Below are 21,150 nucleotides of genomic sequence, written 5' to 3' on the forward strand. Positions count from 1 at the left end.
TGACGCTTATATTTAATAAATTTAGATCTAACGATTAATAAGTAAATTCTACAAACTTATTAAGGTTGCATGGTATGTTGGAGTAAAATTGATATTGGAGGAGCTTATAAAAATAAAAATAAAAAATAAAAAATGAAGAATGGTAGTTGCCTTATCTTTTGGGGTTGTTTGGGTTTTTGTAATTTTCAAATAATTCTTTTTATCTATGAGCAAAGAAAGTCTTGTCATCCAACAAAGCAAAGCAACGCAGCCCTCTACTGGTTCTGGCTTTCCTACATTCTAATCTTCTTCTTCTCTTCTCTTCTCTTCTACACCACCATTTCAGATCCTTGTTCCTCCATATTTTTTGCTATTCCTTTTGTTCTTTTCTTCTAATATGTCAAATCCTTGGTGCAACTTCACTTCTCCCAATTCCACCAAGTTATGATCTCTAACTAAAACAAATTCAGGGGTTTCATTTCATAGATGAGCCTGAACTTGAAACTCGTCTAGGGTTTGTGCTTCTTTTCATTTTTTCATTTTTATTTTTTTAGGGTTTTAGTTGAGAGAGAGAGAGAGAGAGAGAGAGATGGAGGATTACAATCAAATGAATGGGAACACAACAGCAAGGGGGAATTTCTTGTATAGTTCATCATCATCAGTAGTTGGTGCGCCTAATTCATCGTCTCCATATGGGAGAACAAGTAGTGGTTTAAACATGAGTAATCAGCAGCATATGGGTTTAACTCACTTTCATCTTCAATCAAATGATCAATGTTTCCAATCTGAACCTCATCATCCTATTGTCAAAACTGAAGCCACAACCTCTCAAAAATTTCATTATCCTTTAATGAGAGATCAGCAAGGACTTAATCACCATCATCATCACCAGCACCAACATCAACATGAGAATGATAGCTCCAACGAAGTTGAAGCTATCAAAGCCAAAATCATAGCTCATCCTCAGTACTCTAATCTTTTGGAAGCCTACATGGACTGTCAAAAGGTAAGTAAGAACAATAACAAACTCAGACAATGAACCCTTTCCTTTCCTGCTTAAATTCGATTATACTCTCTTTTACAGGTTGGAGCTCCTCCTGAAATAGTAGCTCGGCTTGCAGCTGCTAGGCAGGAGTTCGAATCCAAACAACGATCTTCACTCAATTCGAGAGATAATTCAAAAGACCCAGAGTTAGATCAGTTCATGGTGATATTAATAACACCTATATACTGTTCTTCCTCAAGTTCAAGAAATGGTTTCAAAATGATTAAATTAGTAAAGAGTATTATTGTGGGTTTCACAGGAAGCCTACTGTGACATGCTGATGAAGTACCGGGAGGAACTTGCAAGACCCATTCAAGAAGCCATGGATTTCATGCGAAGAATCGAAACTCAACTTAATATGATCTGCAATGGTCCCCTTAGGATCTTCAACTCTGGTAAATTTTCATTTAATTTTCTCCAAATTGAAATCTAAGAAAAACATTGATAAAAAAGGAGAAAATGAGGAAGGAATTTAGTGAGAGCTTAACCTTTGCGTTGTCAAGTATGGAAAGGAACACAATAATCCAATAGGTTGAGATTTTTTTGCAGAGATGACCTGACCTGACTGCTACAGTGCACAAACTGATAGTCAGTCCAACTGTCCTTAACATTTACTTTGACCCTCAATGATTACCAAATTTAGCCACTGGATTACCAAACCCTAATCACGGTTTATACTATAATCTAAATGAAAGCAGTACAAGTTGAGTGAGTAGCATATAATTTCTCTTTTCTGTATAATGGGACAAAATCATAGTTTTTAGGGTTATTGTTACTAAAATCTAGGTGGCTTTTAGTATTTTACTACTAGTGTTTGGAATAAATCTTGATTCTGTAGCTACGTTTGAGGGATATTCATTCATATACTATGCTGACCTCGAGATGGATGGAATTACACTTCCCCAACTTGTAATTTAATTTAATTTCATCTTAAATTATAAAAAAAAAAAATTGAAAAACCTAGGATGCTGTTCGAATCAGTGCTACCCCATGTAGCCTGTACGGCTTTGTCAGAGATATACAGAGATTAAGTTTACTTCTTTATGCATTTTTGTCTTCTTCTTTTAAAAAACCGATTAGTCTGCTAATTGCTTTGTTTTTTTTTACATCTTTTTCGGTCGTGTAAACATTGATTCGTAAACACAAGCAGAAGGGGAGGAGGAGAGTGTGTGTCGTTTTTCATGTACGTCTATGGATTTCGATAACTTAACTTGGTTTTAGAGAAAGGTCTGTTTAAATACCAATTCATCTGAGATCATTGGTTTTAAAAAAACATTTACAAGTGACATTATTTTATGCTAATCAACTTAATTGTTGAGGACCCAAAATGGCAACAGCTTAAATATGGATATGTTTCTTATATCTCTATATTTTTAATCATGAGTTTTTTTGGTCAAGTACGATGATACTCTCTTCATGCTTTTTGCTCACACAAGTACATCCAATATATGCTAAATTCATGAAAATAAGGCCACTAAGTTCTATTTTTTTTTTTTTTATCTGTGTATAATAATTTAGGAGTGTCAATATATATGATACAAATGACAATCGTGTCCAAGTGTGGTGTCAAAATGGATTGGTCATATCAATTGTATTATTGTTTAAGAAATTGACAGTCTTAATACAATGTATGTCGAGTCAATTTGATGTATATATTGAAATTTGAGTAGCTTTGTTTGGATACTGCTGTTTTAATTATTGAAAATCTTTGGTGCTAGAATGAATGAGAATGGAGGGTGCCTTTTGCATTTCTGATATGGTTTACTTTGGTAATTATTTTCTGGATGATTGGAATCTTTGTTAGGAATGACGATAGTGTAAAGCTGTAAATTAATTATATAATAGCCAGCCACAAACATAAAGCAACACAAATTCCATGATGTTATTCATTTGTGATTGATGTAGATGAACAGTGATTATCTTAAATTATACTAGTATTACCATAATCTCTACTTTCATATTGCAATAGACAGGATTGATTCCCTTCTAATTCTATTCTAACACAAATCTTTCATATTTCAATCAACCAATTGCACCGAAATCTTGTTAGAAATTAATATAAGAGTATTGGATCAGTTTAAATTTTTGATTTAAATGATTCATTCACATCTGGCGAAATTTCACAGACAAATGACATCATCGGAATCGGAACACTTTAAAAGGCTTTGATATCGCATTAAGAAACCATATAGTTAAATTGCAATAATAAGTTTTACACAATATAATCTGTTGGACCTTGGTACTGTTTTAGCCATTTATTGCACAGTAGATTTGATCCCTATGGCGGCATAGGGTGAGTTACTGTTAATTAACATGCGTCCCTTATCTCTCCATTGACTTGTGTTGCACAGTGTTATTGAAAGACATGAGAAAAAGGAGCTTTAACTTTGCTTCTATAATCTCCAGTTTTTACCTCCTGGCTTCCATTAATTACTGCCCTCATTATTGCTTAAAGCTGTCATCAGTGTTATTTTCATGGTTCATTATAATAATCTAAAGAAACTATCTGTTTTCTTTTCAATCATTTTTTTCTCTTTGTATATTTTATTTATCTACTTTCCTTTCTATGTGCTCACATCTTTGTGTTTGCATTAAAGACACTTGATTTGTTGTCATTTTTGTGAAAATATTCATACATTCTGCTTAAAATATGAAGTGGAAATACGTTTTTTTTTAATAAAAGAACAAATTTTGGGATTGCTACTACCTAAAGATTTGGGTATGATTAGGGCAAACACTGTGTTAGGGATCCGTTAAATGATTATTTTTAATAGCGTATTGCACAGATTGTGTTGGAAATTTGTCTGTTTGTCTATTTGGTGGATTCAGATTATGCATCTTTTTGAGGAATTTGGAACATTAGTCTAATGTACAATATAAATATGACAATATGGATGCAAATGCTTATGTTTGGAATTGGAAATGGAAAATGCACAGATGAGAAGTCAGAGGGAGTTGGATCATCAGAAGAGGATCAGGAAAACAGTGGAGGAGAAACAGAAGTACCGGAGATCGATCCACGGGCGGAAGACCGAGAATTGAAGAATCACTTGTTGAGGAAATATAGTGGTTATCTAAGCAGTCTTAAACAGGAACTTTCAAAGAAGAAGAAGAAGGGAAAACTGCCGAAAGAAGCAAGGCAGAAGCTACTGAGCTGGTGGGAGTTACACTACAAATGGCCATATCCATCGGTAAACTAGTAATGAATTTATATTAGCATAATACGTACTAATGAATTAACTGATATGAATTAATATTAAAAAAATAAATAAACACAGGAGACAGAGAAGGTAGCATTAGCAGAATCAACAGGATTGGACCAGAAACAAATAAATAATTGGTTCATAAATCAAAGGAAAAGACATTGGAAACCATCTGAAGATATGCAATTCATGGTAATGGATGGTCTTCATCCACAAAATGCAGCACTCTACATAGATGCTCATTACATGGGAGATGCTCCCTATCGTCTAGCTCCATGAACCAACTAATTACTATTTCACTTCAGATTCAGATTGCTCTCTCCACGATACTGTTTTTTCGTATAAGAAAATGCCATTATAATCTTTTTCTAGCTATATGTGTTTTGTTGTCTGCACTCAGAATTTTCAAGTATTTGCTTTTTAGATAGAAGAGGGTTTGTAAGTTTGACAATTTATATTATGTTTGAATTGTGGTTCATTTTATTTTAAGTGTATATACTCGGAAACTTTTCAATTTATATCGGTTTATATACATGTATTCTTTCCGGCAATTTTATAATATAATTTATATTTCATTGATTTTACACAATCACAACTGCAACACATCAGACCATTAAAAGTCAAGTGAAATAAACATCTATAATTAAACTCTTTTAATTGGTCGTCCCAAGTATAGTAGAATTTCTCCTACATTAATATAAAAACATCTTTCAAGTTTAAAAATATATGTTTTGTTCTCCATATAATCTATTCAAACTTAAACTTTCATCAAATCGGGCAATTGAAAAGCAATTGAATTACAAAAATCGACATAATAATTGTGTCGTTAAACTCTTCACACCTAAGCGTCACGTTATACTCCCACAGTAATAGACAATACTTTGGAGTTAATGATATAATCATCTGATATCTAAGTAAAATCTTTTATGTCATTTGATAATGTTTAAACTATAATTGTACTGCTTTGTAGCGGAGACTAAATTAGCTCTTCTCCACAAAATATTCGACACTATTATGATATTTAAATTTACTTTTGTATCAAAATGCAGAGAAAAAGAGTATTAAATTTTGTCAGTATTATAATATTACATATTATTCAAGTGCACTTTTCCAATAATTTAAAAGATAAAAAACACTCCACCTTTGATATTTTATAGAAGTCAACCCTTATTTATAAAATTTACATTTGAAATTTAATTATTCAATAAAATGCTAATATTTTAGCGATTAAATTTGAATCATTAATTTTTCAATTCATGATTGAAATTATAATATGGTATGACCATGGTTGGAGTGATTTGCAATCACCGTTGGTATATATACTATGACTTCAGTTATGAGGTTTACATTATGACATGGTTTTGGTTTGGAATAACGGATTTCCTAAATTGTGGAATTGAACTCTAAGTCATATATGTGGTCGAAATCCACCATCTTTGTGGATTATTCACTGCTGTCAACAATTGCAGGATAAACAAAAGAATATGTGTCAAAAATAATAATAAAAATTATTTGGAAGCCTTAACTATCCATTTAACATTTCAATTCAATTGGTTTTTTTATGCTACAAACGGGCTTGTTGAAAGCCAAATTACAGGGCTTGATGCCTTTCTGAAATAAATGTTCAAATGTTCACTTGTTATCTGAATTAAAGCTCAATTTAGCGTCTCAAGCGTTCAAATTGAAATTTAGGTATTAAGTAAGCTCTAAAATTGGTAATAAATATAATCAGTTTAGTATTTACAAATTTGGGTTAATTTATCTAATATTGCCAAATTGAGAGACTGATTAAATTTTAATTTGGGGGTGAATGAGCCTTAATTCTTTGTTATGTGCCGTTGGTAGGGATGGGAAAGGAATTAAATCCATGTTGAGAACATAAAAAACTAGGCAAATTCCACATACAACTTAGAATATAATGCTTTTGACGTTGCAATTCGATTTCTTACTGTAATTTTTGGTGTATAGTAAAGTATAAGAAGGCCCAATTCAGCCTATGTTCACTAATTTCTTTAGGTAAGTTAAGTCCATCATACTCTTCTTGCTGAAATTGATTTGCTGTTAAAATTCATTTTCAGTATCATTTTTTCTATATATATATATATATATATATATATATATATTTTACAAAAAAGTTTACAAGTAGGAGATGTGTATATCCAGTGTAACAAAAAGTCTCAACGTTATGAAGGGACTCCAACATACAATGACAACCAAAATCAAATCCAAATAAATTTCACAAGAATAATACAATTCTTTTTAATTATTCTATTTTTGGATATTTAAATTTTTCTTTTTTTGGTTCGTAAGTGTATCCACCGCCGACAGCAGTGACTATTCACTTTCGCAGATGGTTTGCACCTCTATGAGTGGGACTGATATTTAAATTTTTCTAACTCGTTATTTTTCCCTTCTTTAAGGATATCATATATTATTGATTTTTATTACATATTGCTACTGAAAATGTTAGAAATTACTTTTGTATATTTGAGCACAATTAAAATAATTTTTGAGTTGTATTGGTGGCTTAATATATATATATATATATATATATATATATATATATATATATATATATAATACTAATAATAAATAATAATAATAATAATAATAATAGTTCGAATATTAAGGTCTGTTCATAATGGAGTGGACCAGATTCTTAAAAGGAGTGTGTTGTCCCCAAAATGGAGTGACACTAGCAAATGCACCAGGTCCCAAGTAATAAAATGAAAGTATATTATCGTCCCCACAAGGATAGGAATGCTAGAAATCACGAAGTTCTTTATAGAACAACAAGGTTCTTAAAACAATGAGTCACGTGAAATTATAGGTGAGGGTGAAATGACCGAGGAACTACTTCTAAGACTAGCAACGAGGTAATTTATGCCAAACAGTAGCTACGCATGCAATTAAAGTAAGGTTGATTCAGAAATTTAATAGAACAGGTAAGAAGCACAACCATACAGCTGGTGAACAAGCATATTTTCCCTATTGAGCAATATCATGCACATAGATCCAAGGTGACTTTCACTTATCTCACTAAGGTCAGGTCTCCCATGTTCCAAAGATTCTTCTAAGAGCATGGAAACTAGTTTAAAACGCGGGCTCACAAAGACTCTTATGCATTAAGAGCAAGAAAGCATTTTAATTGTGAAGCTAAAAACCCTTGGCACATTAATTAATCGTGTCTCCACCCTTGATTAATGTGTGTTAGATTGTGTTTGCTGTTGTCTAACCCAAAGTATAGGCTGGCTAGAACTATTAGGAATTAAGCACCAAACCTAACAATCATTTATGGATATTTTTACATGCAATAGGGGCGGACAACTACTTGCATCAACCAGCCTTAGGCAAGCTTCATTCCGTTGAGTGAATACTCGCTCATGCTCATAATCGAAATAAAGAGAATGAAAGAAGATAACATAAATGGAAAGCTAGATAAAAAGGCGAGATCACAAAGGATCTCACTATAGAGTGCAAGTACAAAGATAAAAGATAGAAAGATAGATTGATTCGTGTCCCCTTGTTTCCTACAAGAAGCTATATATAGGAACACAAAATAACAAAACAAAGTACCAAACAAATTACATGAAATCAGCAGAGAATAGTCTACTGCTAGTAAGAACGGTCTGGGACAATAGACAATTATTTCAGAAAAAGACAAGTTTGCAAAATAGGACAAATTAGCACAAGCAGACAAGTCTGCCTACAAAAGGACAATGTACTCTTTTCCATAATCCATTTAAGATGCATGTAAAGACTTTTTGACTTAGAATTTAGTTGAATCAGCATTGGAACTTTTTATTTCTCCTTGCCAAGCCTGTTCACGTGATCTCTCTTTCCTTCACCAGTTTGATTGCTTTTGACTCCAATTGAGCAAGCAAATGCACCAGAGAATAACCTGCATGGATAAGGAAAATTATAAGGCATTTTTTGGTATTGATTTGATAATTTAAGTATTAAAACTAGTCCTAAATCCCATGATTATCATGGTATAATTTGCACTTATCAGAGTGATTAGGGTTCACCTTAATTACCAAATATATATAAGGATAAGCTTAAGAGCTTATTATAAAAAGAGAATAAGGAATTAACCTAATATCCCTCTCCTTTTGAGTGTGCTGCCTCTCTCTCTCTCTCTATTCGACACATCTAGCTCATGGATCAATCATTTCTTCTCTCGTTCATCGGTGTAGTTGAATGTCAATGATAATACAAGATCGTGGTGATCCTATCTTCGTTGTTCAATCACATCTTCATATATCTGTAATTTTCTAATTTGTGGGCCTCACTTTTATGGAAGTGGCAGTATTTCCCCTTGCTTCGACCCTTTTTAAGCTTAGGTGGGTATTCAATTCTCATTTTGTTGTCTTCTACCCAGAAGAGCATCTTTTTTTCTGGGAGCATTGTAGGTGAGGTTTATCTCGTTGCACCTGAGGCTTTGGCGGGTTTATGTCTCTTCTGTCTTTATCTTTGGATGGTTTTTCATTGTTAGGCCCTGAATCTTTTTTAAGCAATTGGTTCAGCTTGTGCTCATAACCTTGAATGTATATTCTTGCCCTCATCATTAGCTCCTAAAAGTCCTGGAGTTGGGAGGTAATAATGCTCTACTAGAGTGCCCGACTTCGATAACTGCTTGCCATGGCATCAATGGCTCCCCCTACATTGTGTTTCCCTCCAGGATTGAAGTTACAAAGTGGTTAATAAAGGATTCAACCATCTCATTGAAGCCATGGAAGGATTCAAGGATAAGTTGCTTGTACGAAAAAGTTGCTGACTCATTTAGAGTTATGGGGAAAAGATGACAAAACATTGTAGTGGCTTCCATGATCCGTCTAAAGTTTTTGATGTGGTTTACTGGGTCTCCACTACCTCCATATTGGTTTAAAGTAGGGGTTCGAAACACCATGGATTGACGTTATATGTCCTTAGATAAAGGTGTACACGTGCTTGATAAAGATGAATGGCTGTTGTATATGATGGTTCTACCCAATGCTTATTTCTTAAGGATTTCATATATCTCTTTCTTACTAGCACGTTTGTCCTCATCCTCCTCATTCAACTTATTATTGTCTGTATGCCTGTTATGATGAATTAGAGGTTTATAGGGAGATCATTGCTTGCTTATACTTCGCTTTTTTGAATGATTTTTCCTTCTATTCTTGGGACTTTTTTCCTTTTCTCTACGCCTGGGAGGAGTCCTCAATCAGGAATATCTTCTTGTGGGGGAGAGGCTTTGAGAATGCTCTTTAGGTCTTTTTATAGACCAGCGGCTAGACTCTACCGTATTATTGAGGCTGTTTCATACTTCCTTTTGGACCTTCTTTAATATCGTCCATCTCATTTTGCGTCTCCACCAAGTTTTGCCCAAATCTTCGGGAGACTTTGTGTACTAGTAATTGGTATTGATTGGATGGAATTCAGCTTCCTGATTGGATTCTTCTCAATTATTCTGGTGAACTTTCGACTGGATGTGGCTTGATTCTACCATATCTGAATGATTTGATTGACCGCTCATTTTGATCATGATCCATGTTCGCCGCACCAATTATAACCATGTATCTGAACCTTGATCGGTTGTTCGAATATCTTGCTGAGTCTTTTATGTATCAACCTGTAAAACATAACCAAGGTTAGAGAGGGGTTGGAGTCCGGTGAACCTGCTATGATGCCTAAGTCAGCCAAGTGCTTAGGAAGGGTTGAAGAGAATGGACTAGTTGTGAGATAATAGTTAACGCACCATAAGATGTGGCTATACATGTCTATATTTAGGGTTAGATCGGATCCCTGTCTTCTAGTAATCCTTTATCTATTAGGATTCATTCTTCTATTTAGGAGTTTGGTTCCAAGAAGAAGTCCTCCAATATGAGGAGTCTTTGACCTCATGGGGATTCCTTTCTTAAGAAGGAGATGTTCCATGAAAGTTTTATGTAGAATTGAATGCTTATATTGAGACACATGACGGTCGATCTCAAGGATCCTAACATTACACATATACTGCACATGCTGATTGATTACAAGAGTATATGATAATGGCAACATGTCATCCATAAAACAGAACTTATCTTTTGCAATTAAAGATCTTTTTATTGATTGACTCTAAGAAAAGTAATTCTTACTGTTATATGGCTGAGTCAGCAGAAGTGAACTTGGATTATCACCAGGACTGAAAGAATTTAAAGATACACCATGATTTTGTGAACTCTTCGAATTCTCTGTAATTTGGTTCAACTTTGGATCTTCTCGATTTGAATTAATATTACTTGATTCATTAATTAGATTCGTAATAATGTTGCTGCCTAGTGAATTAGCAATGTATGACATAAAGAAAATGCAAAACTAGGAAAAATAGAAACCTATAGAAACATATGAAAATGAATGAATAAAAACTCTCCTTTTAGACTAAAAAAGAACGAAAGAAAATTCTAGGAAAAAAGGAATAAAATTGGCCGGTTATGAAAAGAAATAATACATGTCCCCATTATTGCATATGATAAGCCCAAAATATCATTAATAATTACGTTAGTTTTGTTGTGAAATCGTGCTAATTATATTCAATAAGAGTACTTTTACATCTATATATGTTTCTTTGATGCAAGATATTTAATTATTTGGTTAAATCCAAATAGGAGCTAAAACGGACAAAAAACGAGAGAAAAATCAGAGTTACGAGCTAAAAGTACGAGTAATTCAGAAGACCGATACGAGAAGATGGGAATCGTCGAAGACCGGGAACCAAAGCCCGTGTCGCGACCTAGATTTTCCCACATCTCGATCGCGACACGCTAAATTCAGGCACCAAATACAAGTTCGTTTTGAGCAAATTTTTACTCCCCAGGCCGCGACTGAGATTCCAAAATCTCGGTATGACCAGCAACCTTTGTAGCAGTACTTTCACATGACAAAATTCCAAGAAATGCTTCTATTCGAGTGGATAGAAACGACTCTTCACAGCGGACACGACCCTTCAAACATAACTCTCCAGCATCTATAAATAAAGAGTTCATTTCAGAATTCAAAGAGTTGGTGGATATAGTTTTAGAGAGCAGATATTATGTTGAAATTCTGATTCAGAAGAGAACCATATATTAGATTACATTTATGTAAAAGCAAACTTACTGTACACAAGTTGTTCTTAGATTAATTACAAACACAGTAGCGATTAGTTTAGATTTAAGAATTGTTCGAAGTCAAGTTCATATTCTGGTAGTGGATCCGACGATCTCTATTTTGAAGATTCAGCGAGAAGAACTTGTTGGTCCCTTATAACGTGACAAGTTAGTTCCAAAGGGGGGGGGATAGGAACTATTTAAAATTTTATCCATTAAGGCTGACTTCTTTTCTTATGAAAAGGTTTACACAACGTGACTAAGTAGTTTGAAGACACAAGCTTAGTCAACTTGTGACTAAGTCTGTTTCTTTCCTTGAGTCAGGAAATAGCACTTAGAGTCTATTCCTGAAGTCAGCTTCTTAGTAGACTTAACTCAGCGTGATTTCGTTACTTAGTCAGTTTTATAGCAAGCAATATGTAAAGGAGTTTAAGGGGTTAGAAAGATATTACTCAGCAGACTTATCCTGGTTCGGCCTCTCCACCTACGTCCAGTCCCCGGAACTCGTTCCGAGCTTTTTGAATTCTCTATTGAGCTCTTTAAAGGTAGAGCACGAAACATTTTACAATAGAAGCTGAGTATACAAGAGTACCTTCCTCTATACCTCTACTCACTCCTATATCTACCGCTGAGTACTATAACCGAGTACTCAGCCTCTCCTTTCTATTCTTCTAGAAATTATAAAGTGTTTGTCCTAAACAACAATTGCTAAGACACTTTAGATGATTGAAATCACTCTAGACTTTTACACAATAATATGGAAATTGGTGTAAGGTTTTTGCTTTGCTTTTCTCACAGAACTTCGTGTAGAAATTTGGTCAGCGTTTTGACTAGTTGAAGATCTGCATCGAATGAAGCAAATGAGAGGCCTTTATATAGTGACACTTGAGGCACCAGTAATTTCGAATTTCGAAATAACCGTTGGAGGGAAACGGCTTCCTGTCGTTGTCACTCAGTACGTGCACAGTGTCGTTGGCCAATGAGATTCTTGCATCTTCTGTCCGCGGCAGTGCTCGGCAGCTTTTCGTCCGGTAAACAGAATGTTTCGACATTTTTGGCAAAGTCTTCCAGACAGCTTCCTGCGCCTTCTGAACTTTACCCAAAGTAGAAATACTTTGTCTAGAAGTTGGTTCTTATCTGCCGCTGTCCTGACTGCTTGTCGCTTAACTCAGCAGCTTCCTCTTGAAGCTTTTGCTAGAAGGCTTCTCGATCCTTGTTCATGCTGAGTCGTCGTTTTGCTTGATACGACTTCGTTTCGTCTTCTTGGGCCGTGAGGTCTTGATTATGTTGACTTGGGCTTGACTTTCACTCATGGGCTTTTAGACTTTAAATCTTAATGTCTTATAAATAAATAAACTCAACATTGAATAAACACATTAGTATAAATAAATCAAAGCATTTAAATTTAATGTGTTAGAATATTTTTTATCAATTACTTAAATAATTTTGTCAAATCAAAATCATGTGGAAAGGTGTTTCAACAGAACTAACGGCTGAAGCGCCCCAGGGTCTGACAAACCTACGAAGTTTGAGGAAATGATTGACAACCCGGAACTCAAATTAGTTAAAATGATATCCATGTTTATTCTTCTCTATTAACTTGTGAAGATTCACAATTCTATAATAATACATTTATTTTATTCAATATATTCTTCTGTTGTTACTTTGATGTTATCTTCGAAGTAAGGTTCTGGTGTTTTCATTAAAATGTAGATATTTTAGATAATTACAAGGAAACTTTGTTGAACACTTAAAAGAATTAGGATTTATGGATGATATGATCGTTGAGTCAGCTTATCAAACATAAAACACCAATTTGATTAAGGTAGAAATCTGCTCCGATCTAGAGAGATTTCTACGGTTCAAAGCCCATTAATTGCGTAAATTAATGAATCGTTACATGTTTATAATCTTTCCAAAGTTATAGTTGCTTTCTTTACTTCCCCAGCAGAGTCCTCACTGTAGATATCAAGCCTTGTCCGGAAGACCAGAGGGGATGATACCGTTGAGGACAACAATGTGAGTGGAGCCAAAAGCAACCAATTTGGGAATCAAGATACTCGGTAAGAACAGATGCCTAGTAGTATTTCTCTGCAAATGAGCTAGCCTTCTCGAATCGTACCCAATATTCCGAACCTAATTTGCACTCGGCTGAGCTTAAACTTAGCCTGGGCCAAGTGCAAGGGATGGGCTCGGGTGGCCCGAGTCCAGTCTGTCATGGGTCCATCATGGACTCGTGACGAATTTTAGCAACCCCCGATGGGGCCGCGTTTTTATGAAAAGGATAAAAAATAAAAATAAAAATAAAATAAACGATTTCAATTTATTTTGAGATAAAATTAAAATGGAGAAAAGAAAAAGAATTTCTAGAAACGGATTAGGATAAAATTTAGGATTTTAGGGAAAAAGGAATAAAATTGGCCGGTCTAAATGGTCTCACTTTGGTGCGGCATTCGTATCGTCCACATCATGCAGGTGCACCCCTAACCCAATGGTTATTCGACTGCACTCCCTTGCGCATGAGAGAGCCTTTCATCTAGTTATTGGTTAGGAGTTAGTAAATGAAATACGCTTATAAACTAGCTAGCATTTTCATTTCTTTCCTATGTGAGATGAGAAAAGCCTATTTTTGTTCTTTTTTCTTTTTCCACCAATTTCAAGTGGTCCACTTTGAGCATCAATTTCTCATTCGTCACTTGTCTATTTTAGACTAATAATATACTGTTGGAAAGATCTCATGGCATAGAATATGTTGACACATGTCAAGTTTTTCTAACTATTATTTATCCGTTATATATTTAAGCCTCAAGTTGTCAAAAAATAACAAACCAAAAGTGGTTTATAATTTATTTTGCACCTATCTAATTTATGAAGATATTTTTACATTGATAAAAATGATTTATTTGTTTATGATGTCACCCGGTCCGTCCAACCCGAGCCATCTGGTCCATCTAATTGATGTTTTTTGTTTATTTTCTTACCGATTTTTGTTCGTTTAAATTGATTGATTTGGATCATTTATCGAAAGGTTATCTTCATAGGTCCTCCGACCCTAGTGTCTACAGCCGTTTTAACAAACGATAACCCTAACTAATATATAATTTAATGAACTACCTAAAAATGTATAAAACTAACTAAAAACTAATCAAATTACTTATTTAGCTCTAATTTGGTGCCGCCCAAATGGTTAAAAAGTTCCAATGGATCGAATTGACAAAAGTCAAATACATTTCTTAATTTCATCCTATTTCTTGAACATGGGTTAAATATGATCAAATAAATACGTTAAATATTCTTTTTAACTCTTAGACATCTCAAATAGATGGTGCTTGGAAGAATGCTTGGTGATGTGGCAATAGATTTGACAACTTTTGAAAAGTGCCATCTATTGGAGTGATGGTGAGTTCCAAGCAAGATTGCTACTTCTAGCGACGATGCTTAACTTTTTTTTTAATATTAAAAAATGATTTTTTTTAATTAAAAGTGAGGAGGGGGCAAAGAGGTAGGACATCCCAACTAGGTTGGAACCCCCTATGAACTTGATCCCTGACCTATTATTATTATTATTATTATTATTTTATTTTTTTTTTGATAAAAATGTCATATTTCATTCCATAGAATCACAAAGTACAAATATAACACGATAAAACTTCTCACCCATACAGGCAATAGTTAGTATAAGATCCAGAAAGGGAAAAATAGACTACAAAAAGCAAGAAAAAGACTACAAAGAGCAAATAAAAACCATAAAAAGTACAAATACAACAAAATAGAAATCATATACTCCTCGTAAGTCGAATCCCATTGAAAAACAGTTGTAATCCAGTCTTCATCATTTAGTCTCTTCCGGACATTCGAATCTGAGTCCTTTCTTTTTTTGCAACCACGCAGATCTATAGATCTGCGGACAAGATGAACCTTTTCCGCTCTTGCTAAGACCGAAAAAAGAATAAATGATAAAAGTATAGCTAACAGGTGTAGATCTGACGGAAAAGAGATTCGAGAAAGTATATAGACTTCAAACTAGAAAGAAAAGATAAATCTGAAGCTAAAAAACAAAGACTAAAACATAAATGGGAGGAGGAAGAATGAAGACAAACTTCCTCCTTCCTCCTCTAAGGGAACCTAAACAGAAAGGAAGAATCGAGACGGTGACGTTGACGGAGAACTTGAGAAGAAAAGCAAAGGGAAAGAAGAAAGTGTAGAGAGATGGAGGAGCCTCTTACCTATTATTATTAATAATGAAGAGAAAAGAAATACAACGAGCATTAAAAAGTTAAACAAATGAAGCAAATTAGGTAAACCGGAATGAGGCCCAACCCTAGACGTTATATATCTTTAATCAATAATTGGCAAAAATCAGGCGGTGTATCCCACCAACAGTTCCCCGAGCTAATTCGCCTGTAGCTAGCGAGCCGGTCTGCCACATGGTTCCTTTCACGGTAAGTGTGCGAAACTGTAAACTTCATCATCTGCATGTGGCGCTAGCAGTTCAACCAAGCAGTCCTGAGTTGCCACAGGACTAGTCGTGTTCGGGATCTCATAATAGTAACCACATACGTCGAATCACTTTCTAACCATAGCCTTCTCCAGCCCCGCGAGTGAGCATGTGAAACCGCCTCCATGGCTGCTTGCAGCTCCTCCATCTGAGCGAGAGGGAACTTGGACGGGAATGCAAACACCATGATAAAATGAGCCATATGGTTTTTGAAAACTCCCCCACAACCCGCAGAAGAAGGCATTATCGAGGCGTTGGTGTTGGCTTTCATCCAACCGCGAGGGGGGGTGTGTGACTGCCAACGAACTGGTAGAATACGATGTGCTTTCTGCAACCGAGGCTTTAATGCAAGCTAGCGAAGGATGTGCCTTTCCACAATCGAATTCCAAATCGTACCTTTCCCCGAGAGGTCTGAATGTCTAATCTGTGTCCAAAGCATCCGTAATGAGACGTGAATATTTGGTGTAACATTATCGAAAAAGTAGTTATTACGGACTTTCCAGATAACCCAAATCATTTGCACCACTGCACTTATCCATGATTCCCGGATTTGAGGACTAAAATTCATATGAAGTACCTAAGCAGCTAAGTCCTGAATGTTATTAGTGCAGTTAACCTGTCGCCTGAACAGTGCCGCAATACCTTGCCAGAGTTGAGATGCAAAACTACAGTTTATCATTACGTGGTCAATTGACTCCTTATTTTCCATACATAAACAACAACATGACACTAATGTCAGTCCCTGGGCCTTGAGAAGGTCTTGTGTGGGAATCTGACCTATGAAAGCACACCAAAAAATCAACGAGTGAGATGGAGGTATGAATGATTGCCAAATAAGTCTGATGGGACGAAGCATAGGCGTTCAGCAGCCATTTAGAAAAAAGGGCCATAGTGAATCTTCCATCTGATGATGGACGCCAAAAACAGACATCTTCGACCTCCCCACTCCCTTTAATTTCTTTCATCGCCTCTGCAACCTCCTATATTAATTATGGCAGATTATACTAGTCATCCTGATAATGGTAATCCTCCGTGTTGTTCCGATATTTTGCCCTCTCAGTTCAGCTTAAATGCATTCTATCTGCTACAATCGGTAGCATCCATTCGGAATTCCAGCATAACAGCCTCGTATTGGATCCGAGTATCCATTTGCAATTTTCTCGGAGAATTTTGTAGGGATTTTTTTTATCAAACACCAAACCGAAGAAAGAGCAGGTATATTCCACGGTCAACCAGTCATGTTCAGAAATCTGGACCTCAAAATTTTATGACAACATTGATTTAGTTGCGTACAATTGATCCATTTTTATGACAACATTTATGAGAAAAATAAATTATATATAAAGTAATGTTTGTGAGGTCATTATGATATTTTTTAACAAAAAGTTGTCAAAACTGATATGAATGAGTTAGAAATTAAAATATTATATCTGAATATGACATGTTAATTTTTAATTTTGAGAAATCGTAGAGTAACTTCTATGGGAGGTCCTCTTATATGCGGTTTTTTTCTTCAAACAAAAAAGAGTGATGTCAGCAAAAGCGTCAATAAGAAAAGGAGAATTTAAGTATAAAAACTTTCCAGCAATATAATGGAATACTCGGATTGTGAGCTAAGCTTGTTGTAATTTGTAAAGCAAAATGAACTTGTTGAGTTGGGCGGCCCATACTTTTATTTATTTATTTATTTATTAGTTGAGCTTGTCATGTCATCTATATCTATAGTACATCTTTACGTACTTAAAATGGTTGAGAAACTCTTAATCAATTCATTAGCATAATAATGCAGTTGCGTTTAGTCTATTATTATATTAACCATTTTGACACCGTATGATAATCCTAATTTAATCTTCTAAAAGAGAATAAGTAATGAAGTTTTTAAACAGAAGTCACTTAATAGTTAAAATGTTAATTTACAAAAGAAAAGAGGAGGAGGCTGTACAAAATTAGTTTAGTGAAAAGACACACAAATAATAATAGTGGATAGTTATAGACAAGCGGCAGTAAAGGCACTAAACAAATGAGGTTTTGGTGGTCCAACCGTTGCAGAAGAGGCATCGGCGCCGCCAATCCTCTCACAAGAAGGACATATGGAAAGAGTGTGCATATAGAGTGGTGCACCCACTTTCACTTTCACTTTCATTGATTTAAGCTCTTCTACTTCCTTTTGGAGCCTCTTGTTCTCTTCTGTTAGTGTTTCGCAGCATTTCTTCAACACCTCACAATCTACCTCTGTTTGCTTCAGCTTCGTCCTGCCCATTTTAACAATTATCACAACCCCTCACCTCTTAATTCATTTTACCCCCTAACTTTACAACTTGATTCATTTTTAGTCATTAATAAATACAACACTTTAAACCCTTATGAATCCCGTTATTTCTACCATACTCATGTTTGATATTATCAATCACCAAATAAAAATAAAAATTCTTGTATTCTACACCATATTAAAGACACTTGTAGTCACCGTATATATTTTTTATTTTTTAATCTTATTTTTTTTTTATATAAATACATATATTTTTTTATTCTTTAGTGATGAATGATAATATGACTGACATATGGTGTGGAGATACCGATATTCATAAATCCATAATATATAATTGTAATTAGAAGTAAAATTTGTCCAACTTATAAGCATTAGAAGTATAATTATATTATTTATGTGGTTAGAACTATAATTGAAAATGAGATACATAATCCATATTGGAAAATGATTGGTTATCGTGAAATCCATGGATATGATCAAACTAGGGGGATCATAATAAAATTTGTCCCTTAGAAAAGGTAAATGATCACATGAACAAAAAAATGATATATACCTGGCTCTTCTGTTCTGAAACCAAACTTCAACTTGACGTGGCCTGAGACAGAGCTGTTGAGCTAAGGCTTGCTTTTGCTTCTGTGGTAATTCAAGAAAAGAAATGCCCATTCATTAAGAATATATACACAGATGAGACGAGAGAGAGAATAATAAAAAAATAATTAGCAGTATATATATGTACAGGATTAAGAGTAGTGTGTTGTTTGAAGTTATCTTCCAAAATAACCGATTGTTGTTTAGTAAGTCTGAGTTTCTTCCTGGGACTTCCTTCTTGATCATCTTCATCACTCTTTGTTTCAACTTCTACTTCAAACTCTCTTTCTTTCTTGACACTTGAATTTGAAAATGAACAAACTGCACTTATTGGATCTCCTTCCTCTATAGGAAGAGCAAGTCCTAATGTAAGAGATGGAAACATATCATCATATTTCAAACTAACTTTCATCTTCTTTTCATTTTCATGATGATGATCATCCGACTCTTTCTTTTCATGGCACCTATTTAGCCCTAATCCAAGACCTGTGTTGCACACTCCATCAGGAATCCCAAAACCCATATTATTTCTATAATTTCAACTGATCATCTAATTGTTTTGATTTGAGAGGAGAGGAGAAAAAGAGTGGTTGAGGTCTTTCCCTCAGGAGGAAAGAATGTCAATACTTTATTATTAATGGAATATATCAAATGAGTATCTTGTTTGTGGAATTATATAAACAAATTTCCTCTCACTTTGTCCTTATAGGTTGACTATTATAACTATAATTAACTTCTCTCCACCTCTCTAATTCAATTCCATATATATATATATATAGCTTACGTGGAAACTGGCTATGTGTACAATACACCACAAAATTATAAAGGGAACTAATTAATTATTCCTATACTTCCTTTTTCTATTTCTCCTACTTTATCACCACAACTATTTGAAACCTCATTTACTATATCTATTGCAATTCAACTCTTTTATGTATTATTATTTAATCTGTAAGAAAGTTGGAAGGTCTAGTTTATTTTGCACATAAAGGTTCAATTTAGCATTTTAATATGATCAGCATTAGAAACTACTGACACATGTCATGAAGCCATACTCATAATATATTGGCACTTGTCACTTTTGAACTAATTTGATAAGTTATAAGTAGTTAATTTCTAATATGTTAAGTTATCTCTATGGGCTAAATTGCCCATAATTAGTATGTATGTAGATTAAGTAAAAGAGTAATAATTTAGAGATGAATAACTTTATAGAGCATATGTGTGAAGAAATGAATTAGTTGGTCAAATGGGCAAATCAGTTGTCTGGATGGAGAAGATAATTTGGTGATTAATTATGAAAATAAAATAAAAGATTTGCAAGTGTTAGATGGAGACCCATCAACAATGTGCTTTTAGTGTACTGCTAATTGCAGACCATCCAAATGTCTCCCACTACTTCCTTTCCTCCTCCTCCCAAATAATATCTACCCTTTTCAACTTTACCAACTCTTCAACCATTTAAATTTTAATTAAGACCAATAAACCAGTTTAATCATAAGTTAAAGTCCCACTATAGCTTTTATCATAATTTTTATAATATAATTCTGCACATAAATGTCTCCTAAATTTGAAGCGTGTACAACATAAGTTCAGTGAATCATTTTGTTCATTTATTAGTTAAAGCTAACAGGTTTTGTGGATAGAATATCTCTTTTGTTCAACCTTTGATTTTTACTTGAAATTTAATGAAGATTTTTTCAACTACTTGACTTCATCATATTGTAAGAATGAAGAACTAAAGAGTGATTTTCATGATGCATATAATTAACAACAACATTAAAGCTTTTGTTCCGAAATGAACCGTCGGATATGCATATAGTGATAGTGGAATTTTTGTTGAAGATAAAATGAAGGTGGCCTCATGAAGGGAAACAGCTAAGTAATAGGGCATTTTCCATATGCTTGAATTTGGTATACAATACAATGTTTTTATGATGTGATAGGAAACATTTCAACAGCCATGATCAATTGTGTTTTGCTGTTAAAAACTTGAAGTGATAATTGCAATAACAGTAGGAATATTTGGCTTGCCTTTAGGGTATAATAATAATAATAATAGGCCTACTACTGTTTTGGGTGATAATGCAACAAGGGCAAAGAGAAAGAGATGTGCACTAGTTAGGAATACAATCATATTCAAAGACCTCAACATCCAATCATTATATAGACCTCCTACTGCCCCTAGAACCACCCCAAACCAATCATTTTAATTTCAACCAAGATATCATGCTACCATTGAATTCAATTTACCCTAAATAAATTACTCACCAAGTTATAGTTACTCTATTAACTTTTCTTTTATCTTCATCAACTCTTATTTAAACCTAAAATTTGCAAGGAAAACCAAATTTCCCCTTCATTGTATGTATCAACATTAAAATTCATTTTTCTTTAACTTTTTATTCATTGTCTATGGCTTTGTAAGACTTTTCAATTTTTCTTTAAAATCTTTTGCC

General features: G+C 34.3%; 2 protein-coding genes across 2 annotated transcripts; one reads left to right on the forward strand and one right to left on the reverse strand.

Moving 5' to 3' along the window:
* Positions 1-205: 205 nt before the first annotated feature.
* On the forward strand, positions 206-4,771 carry LOC136200796 (homeobox protein knotted-1-like 1). Its single transcript, XM_065991251.1, has 5 exons — positions 206-985; positions 1,064-1,186; positions 1,284-1,419; positions 3,962-4,215; positions 4,303-4,771. Exons 1-5 carry the CDS (start codon positions 569-571, stop codon positions 4,504-4,506), a joined length of 1,134 nt encoding a protein of 377 aa, XP_065847323.1. The 5' UTR covers positions 206-568; the 3' UTR covers positions 4,507-4,771.
* A 12,933-nt stretch (positions 4,772-17,704) lies between these two features.
* Positions 17,705-19,346, reverse strand: LOC136200590 (homeobox-leucine zipper protein HAT22-like). Its single transcript, XM_065990967.1, has 3 exons — positions 18,840-19,346; positions 18,657-18,736; positions 17,705-18,086 (listed from the first exon to the last, which is right to left on the reverse strand). The coding sequence occupies exons 1-3, from the start codon at positions 19,212-19,214 to the stop codon at positions 17,822-17,824; spliced, it is 720 nt and encodes a 239-aa protein (XP_065847039.1). The 5' UTR covers positions 19,215-19,346; the 3' UTR covers positions 17,705-17,821.
* Positions 19,347-21,150: the final 1,804 nt, after the last annotated feature.

Source organism: Euphorbia lathyris, chromosome 7 (assembly GCF_963576675.1).
Source record: "Euphorbia lathyris chromosome 7, ddEupLath1.1, whole genome shotgun sequence".
NCBI lineage: Eukaryota > Viridiplantae > Streptophyta > Magnoliopsida > Malpighiales > Euphorbiaceae > Euphorbia > Euphorbia lathyris.

Bases quoted from the DNA above. Each gene is read 5' to 3' on its own strand.
- LOC136200590 (XM_065990967.1), bottom strand. From the start codon at position 19,214: ATGGGTTTTGGGATTCCTGATGGAGTGTGCAACACAGGTCTTGGATTA. The intron at 18,737-18,839 runs GTACATATATAT...GAATTACCACAG, and splicing joins AACACACTACTCTTAATCCT to AAGCAAAAGCAAGCCTTAGC. The intron at 18,087-18,656 runs GTATATATCATT...TAAAATGGGCAG, and splicing joins TTTCAGAACAGAAGAGCCAG to GACGAAGCTGAAGCAAACAG.
- LOC136200796 (XM_065991251.1), top strand. From the start codon at position 569: ATGGAGGATTACAATCAAATGAATGGGAACACAACAGCAAGGGGGAAT. The intron at 986-1,063 runs GTAAGTAAGAAC...TCTCTTTTACAG, and splicing joins CCTACATGGACTGTCAAAAG to GTTGGAGCTCCTCCTGAAAT. The intron at 4,216-4,302 runs GTAAACTAGTAA...AAATAAACACAG, and splicing joins ACAAATGGCCATATCCATCG to GAGACAGAGAAGGTAGCATT.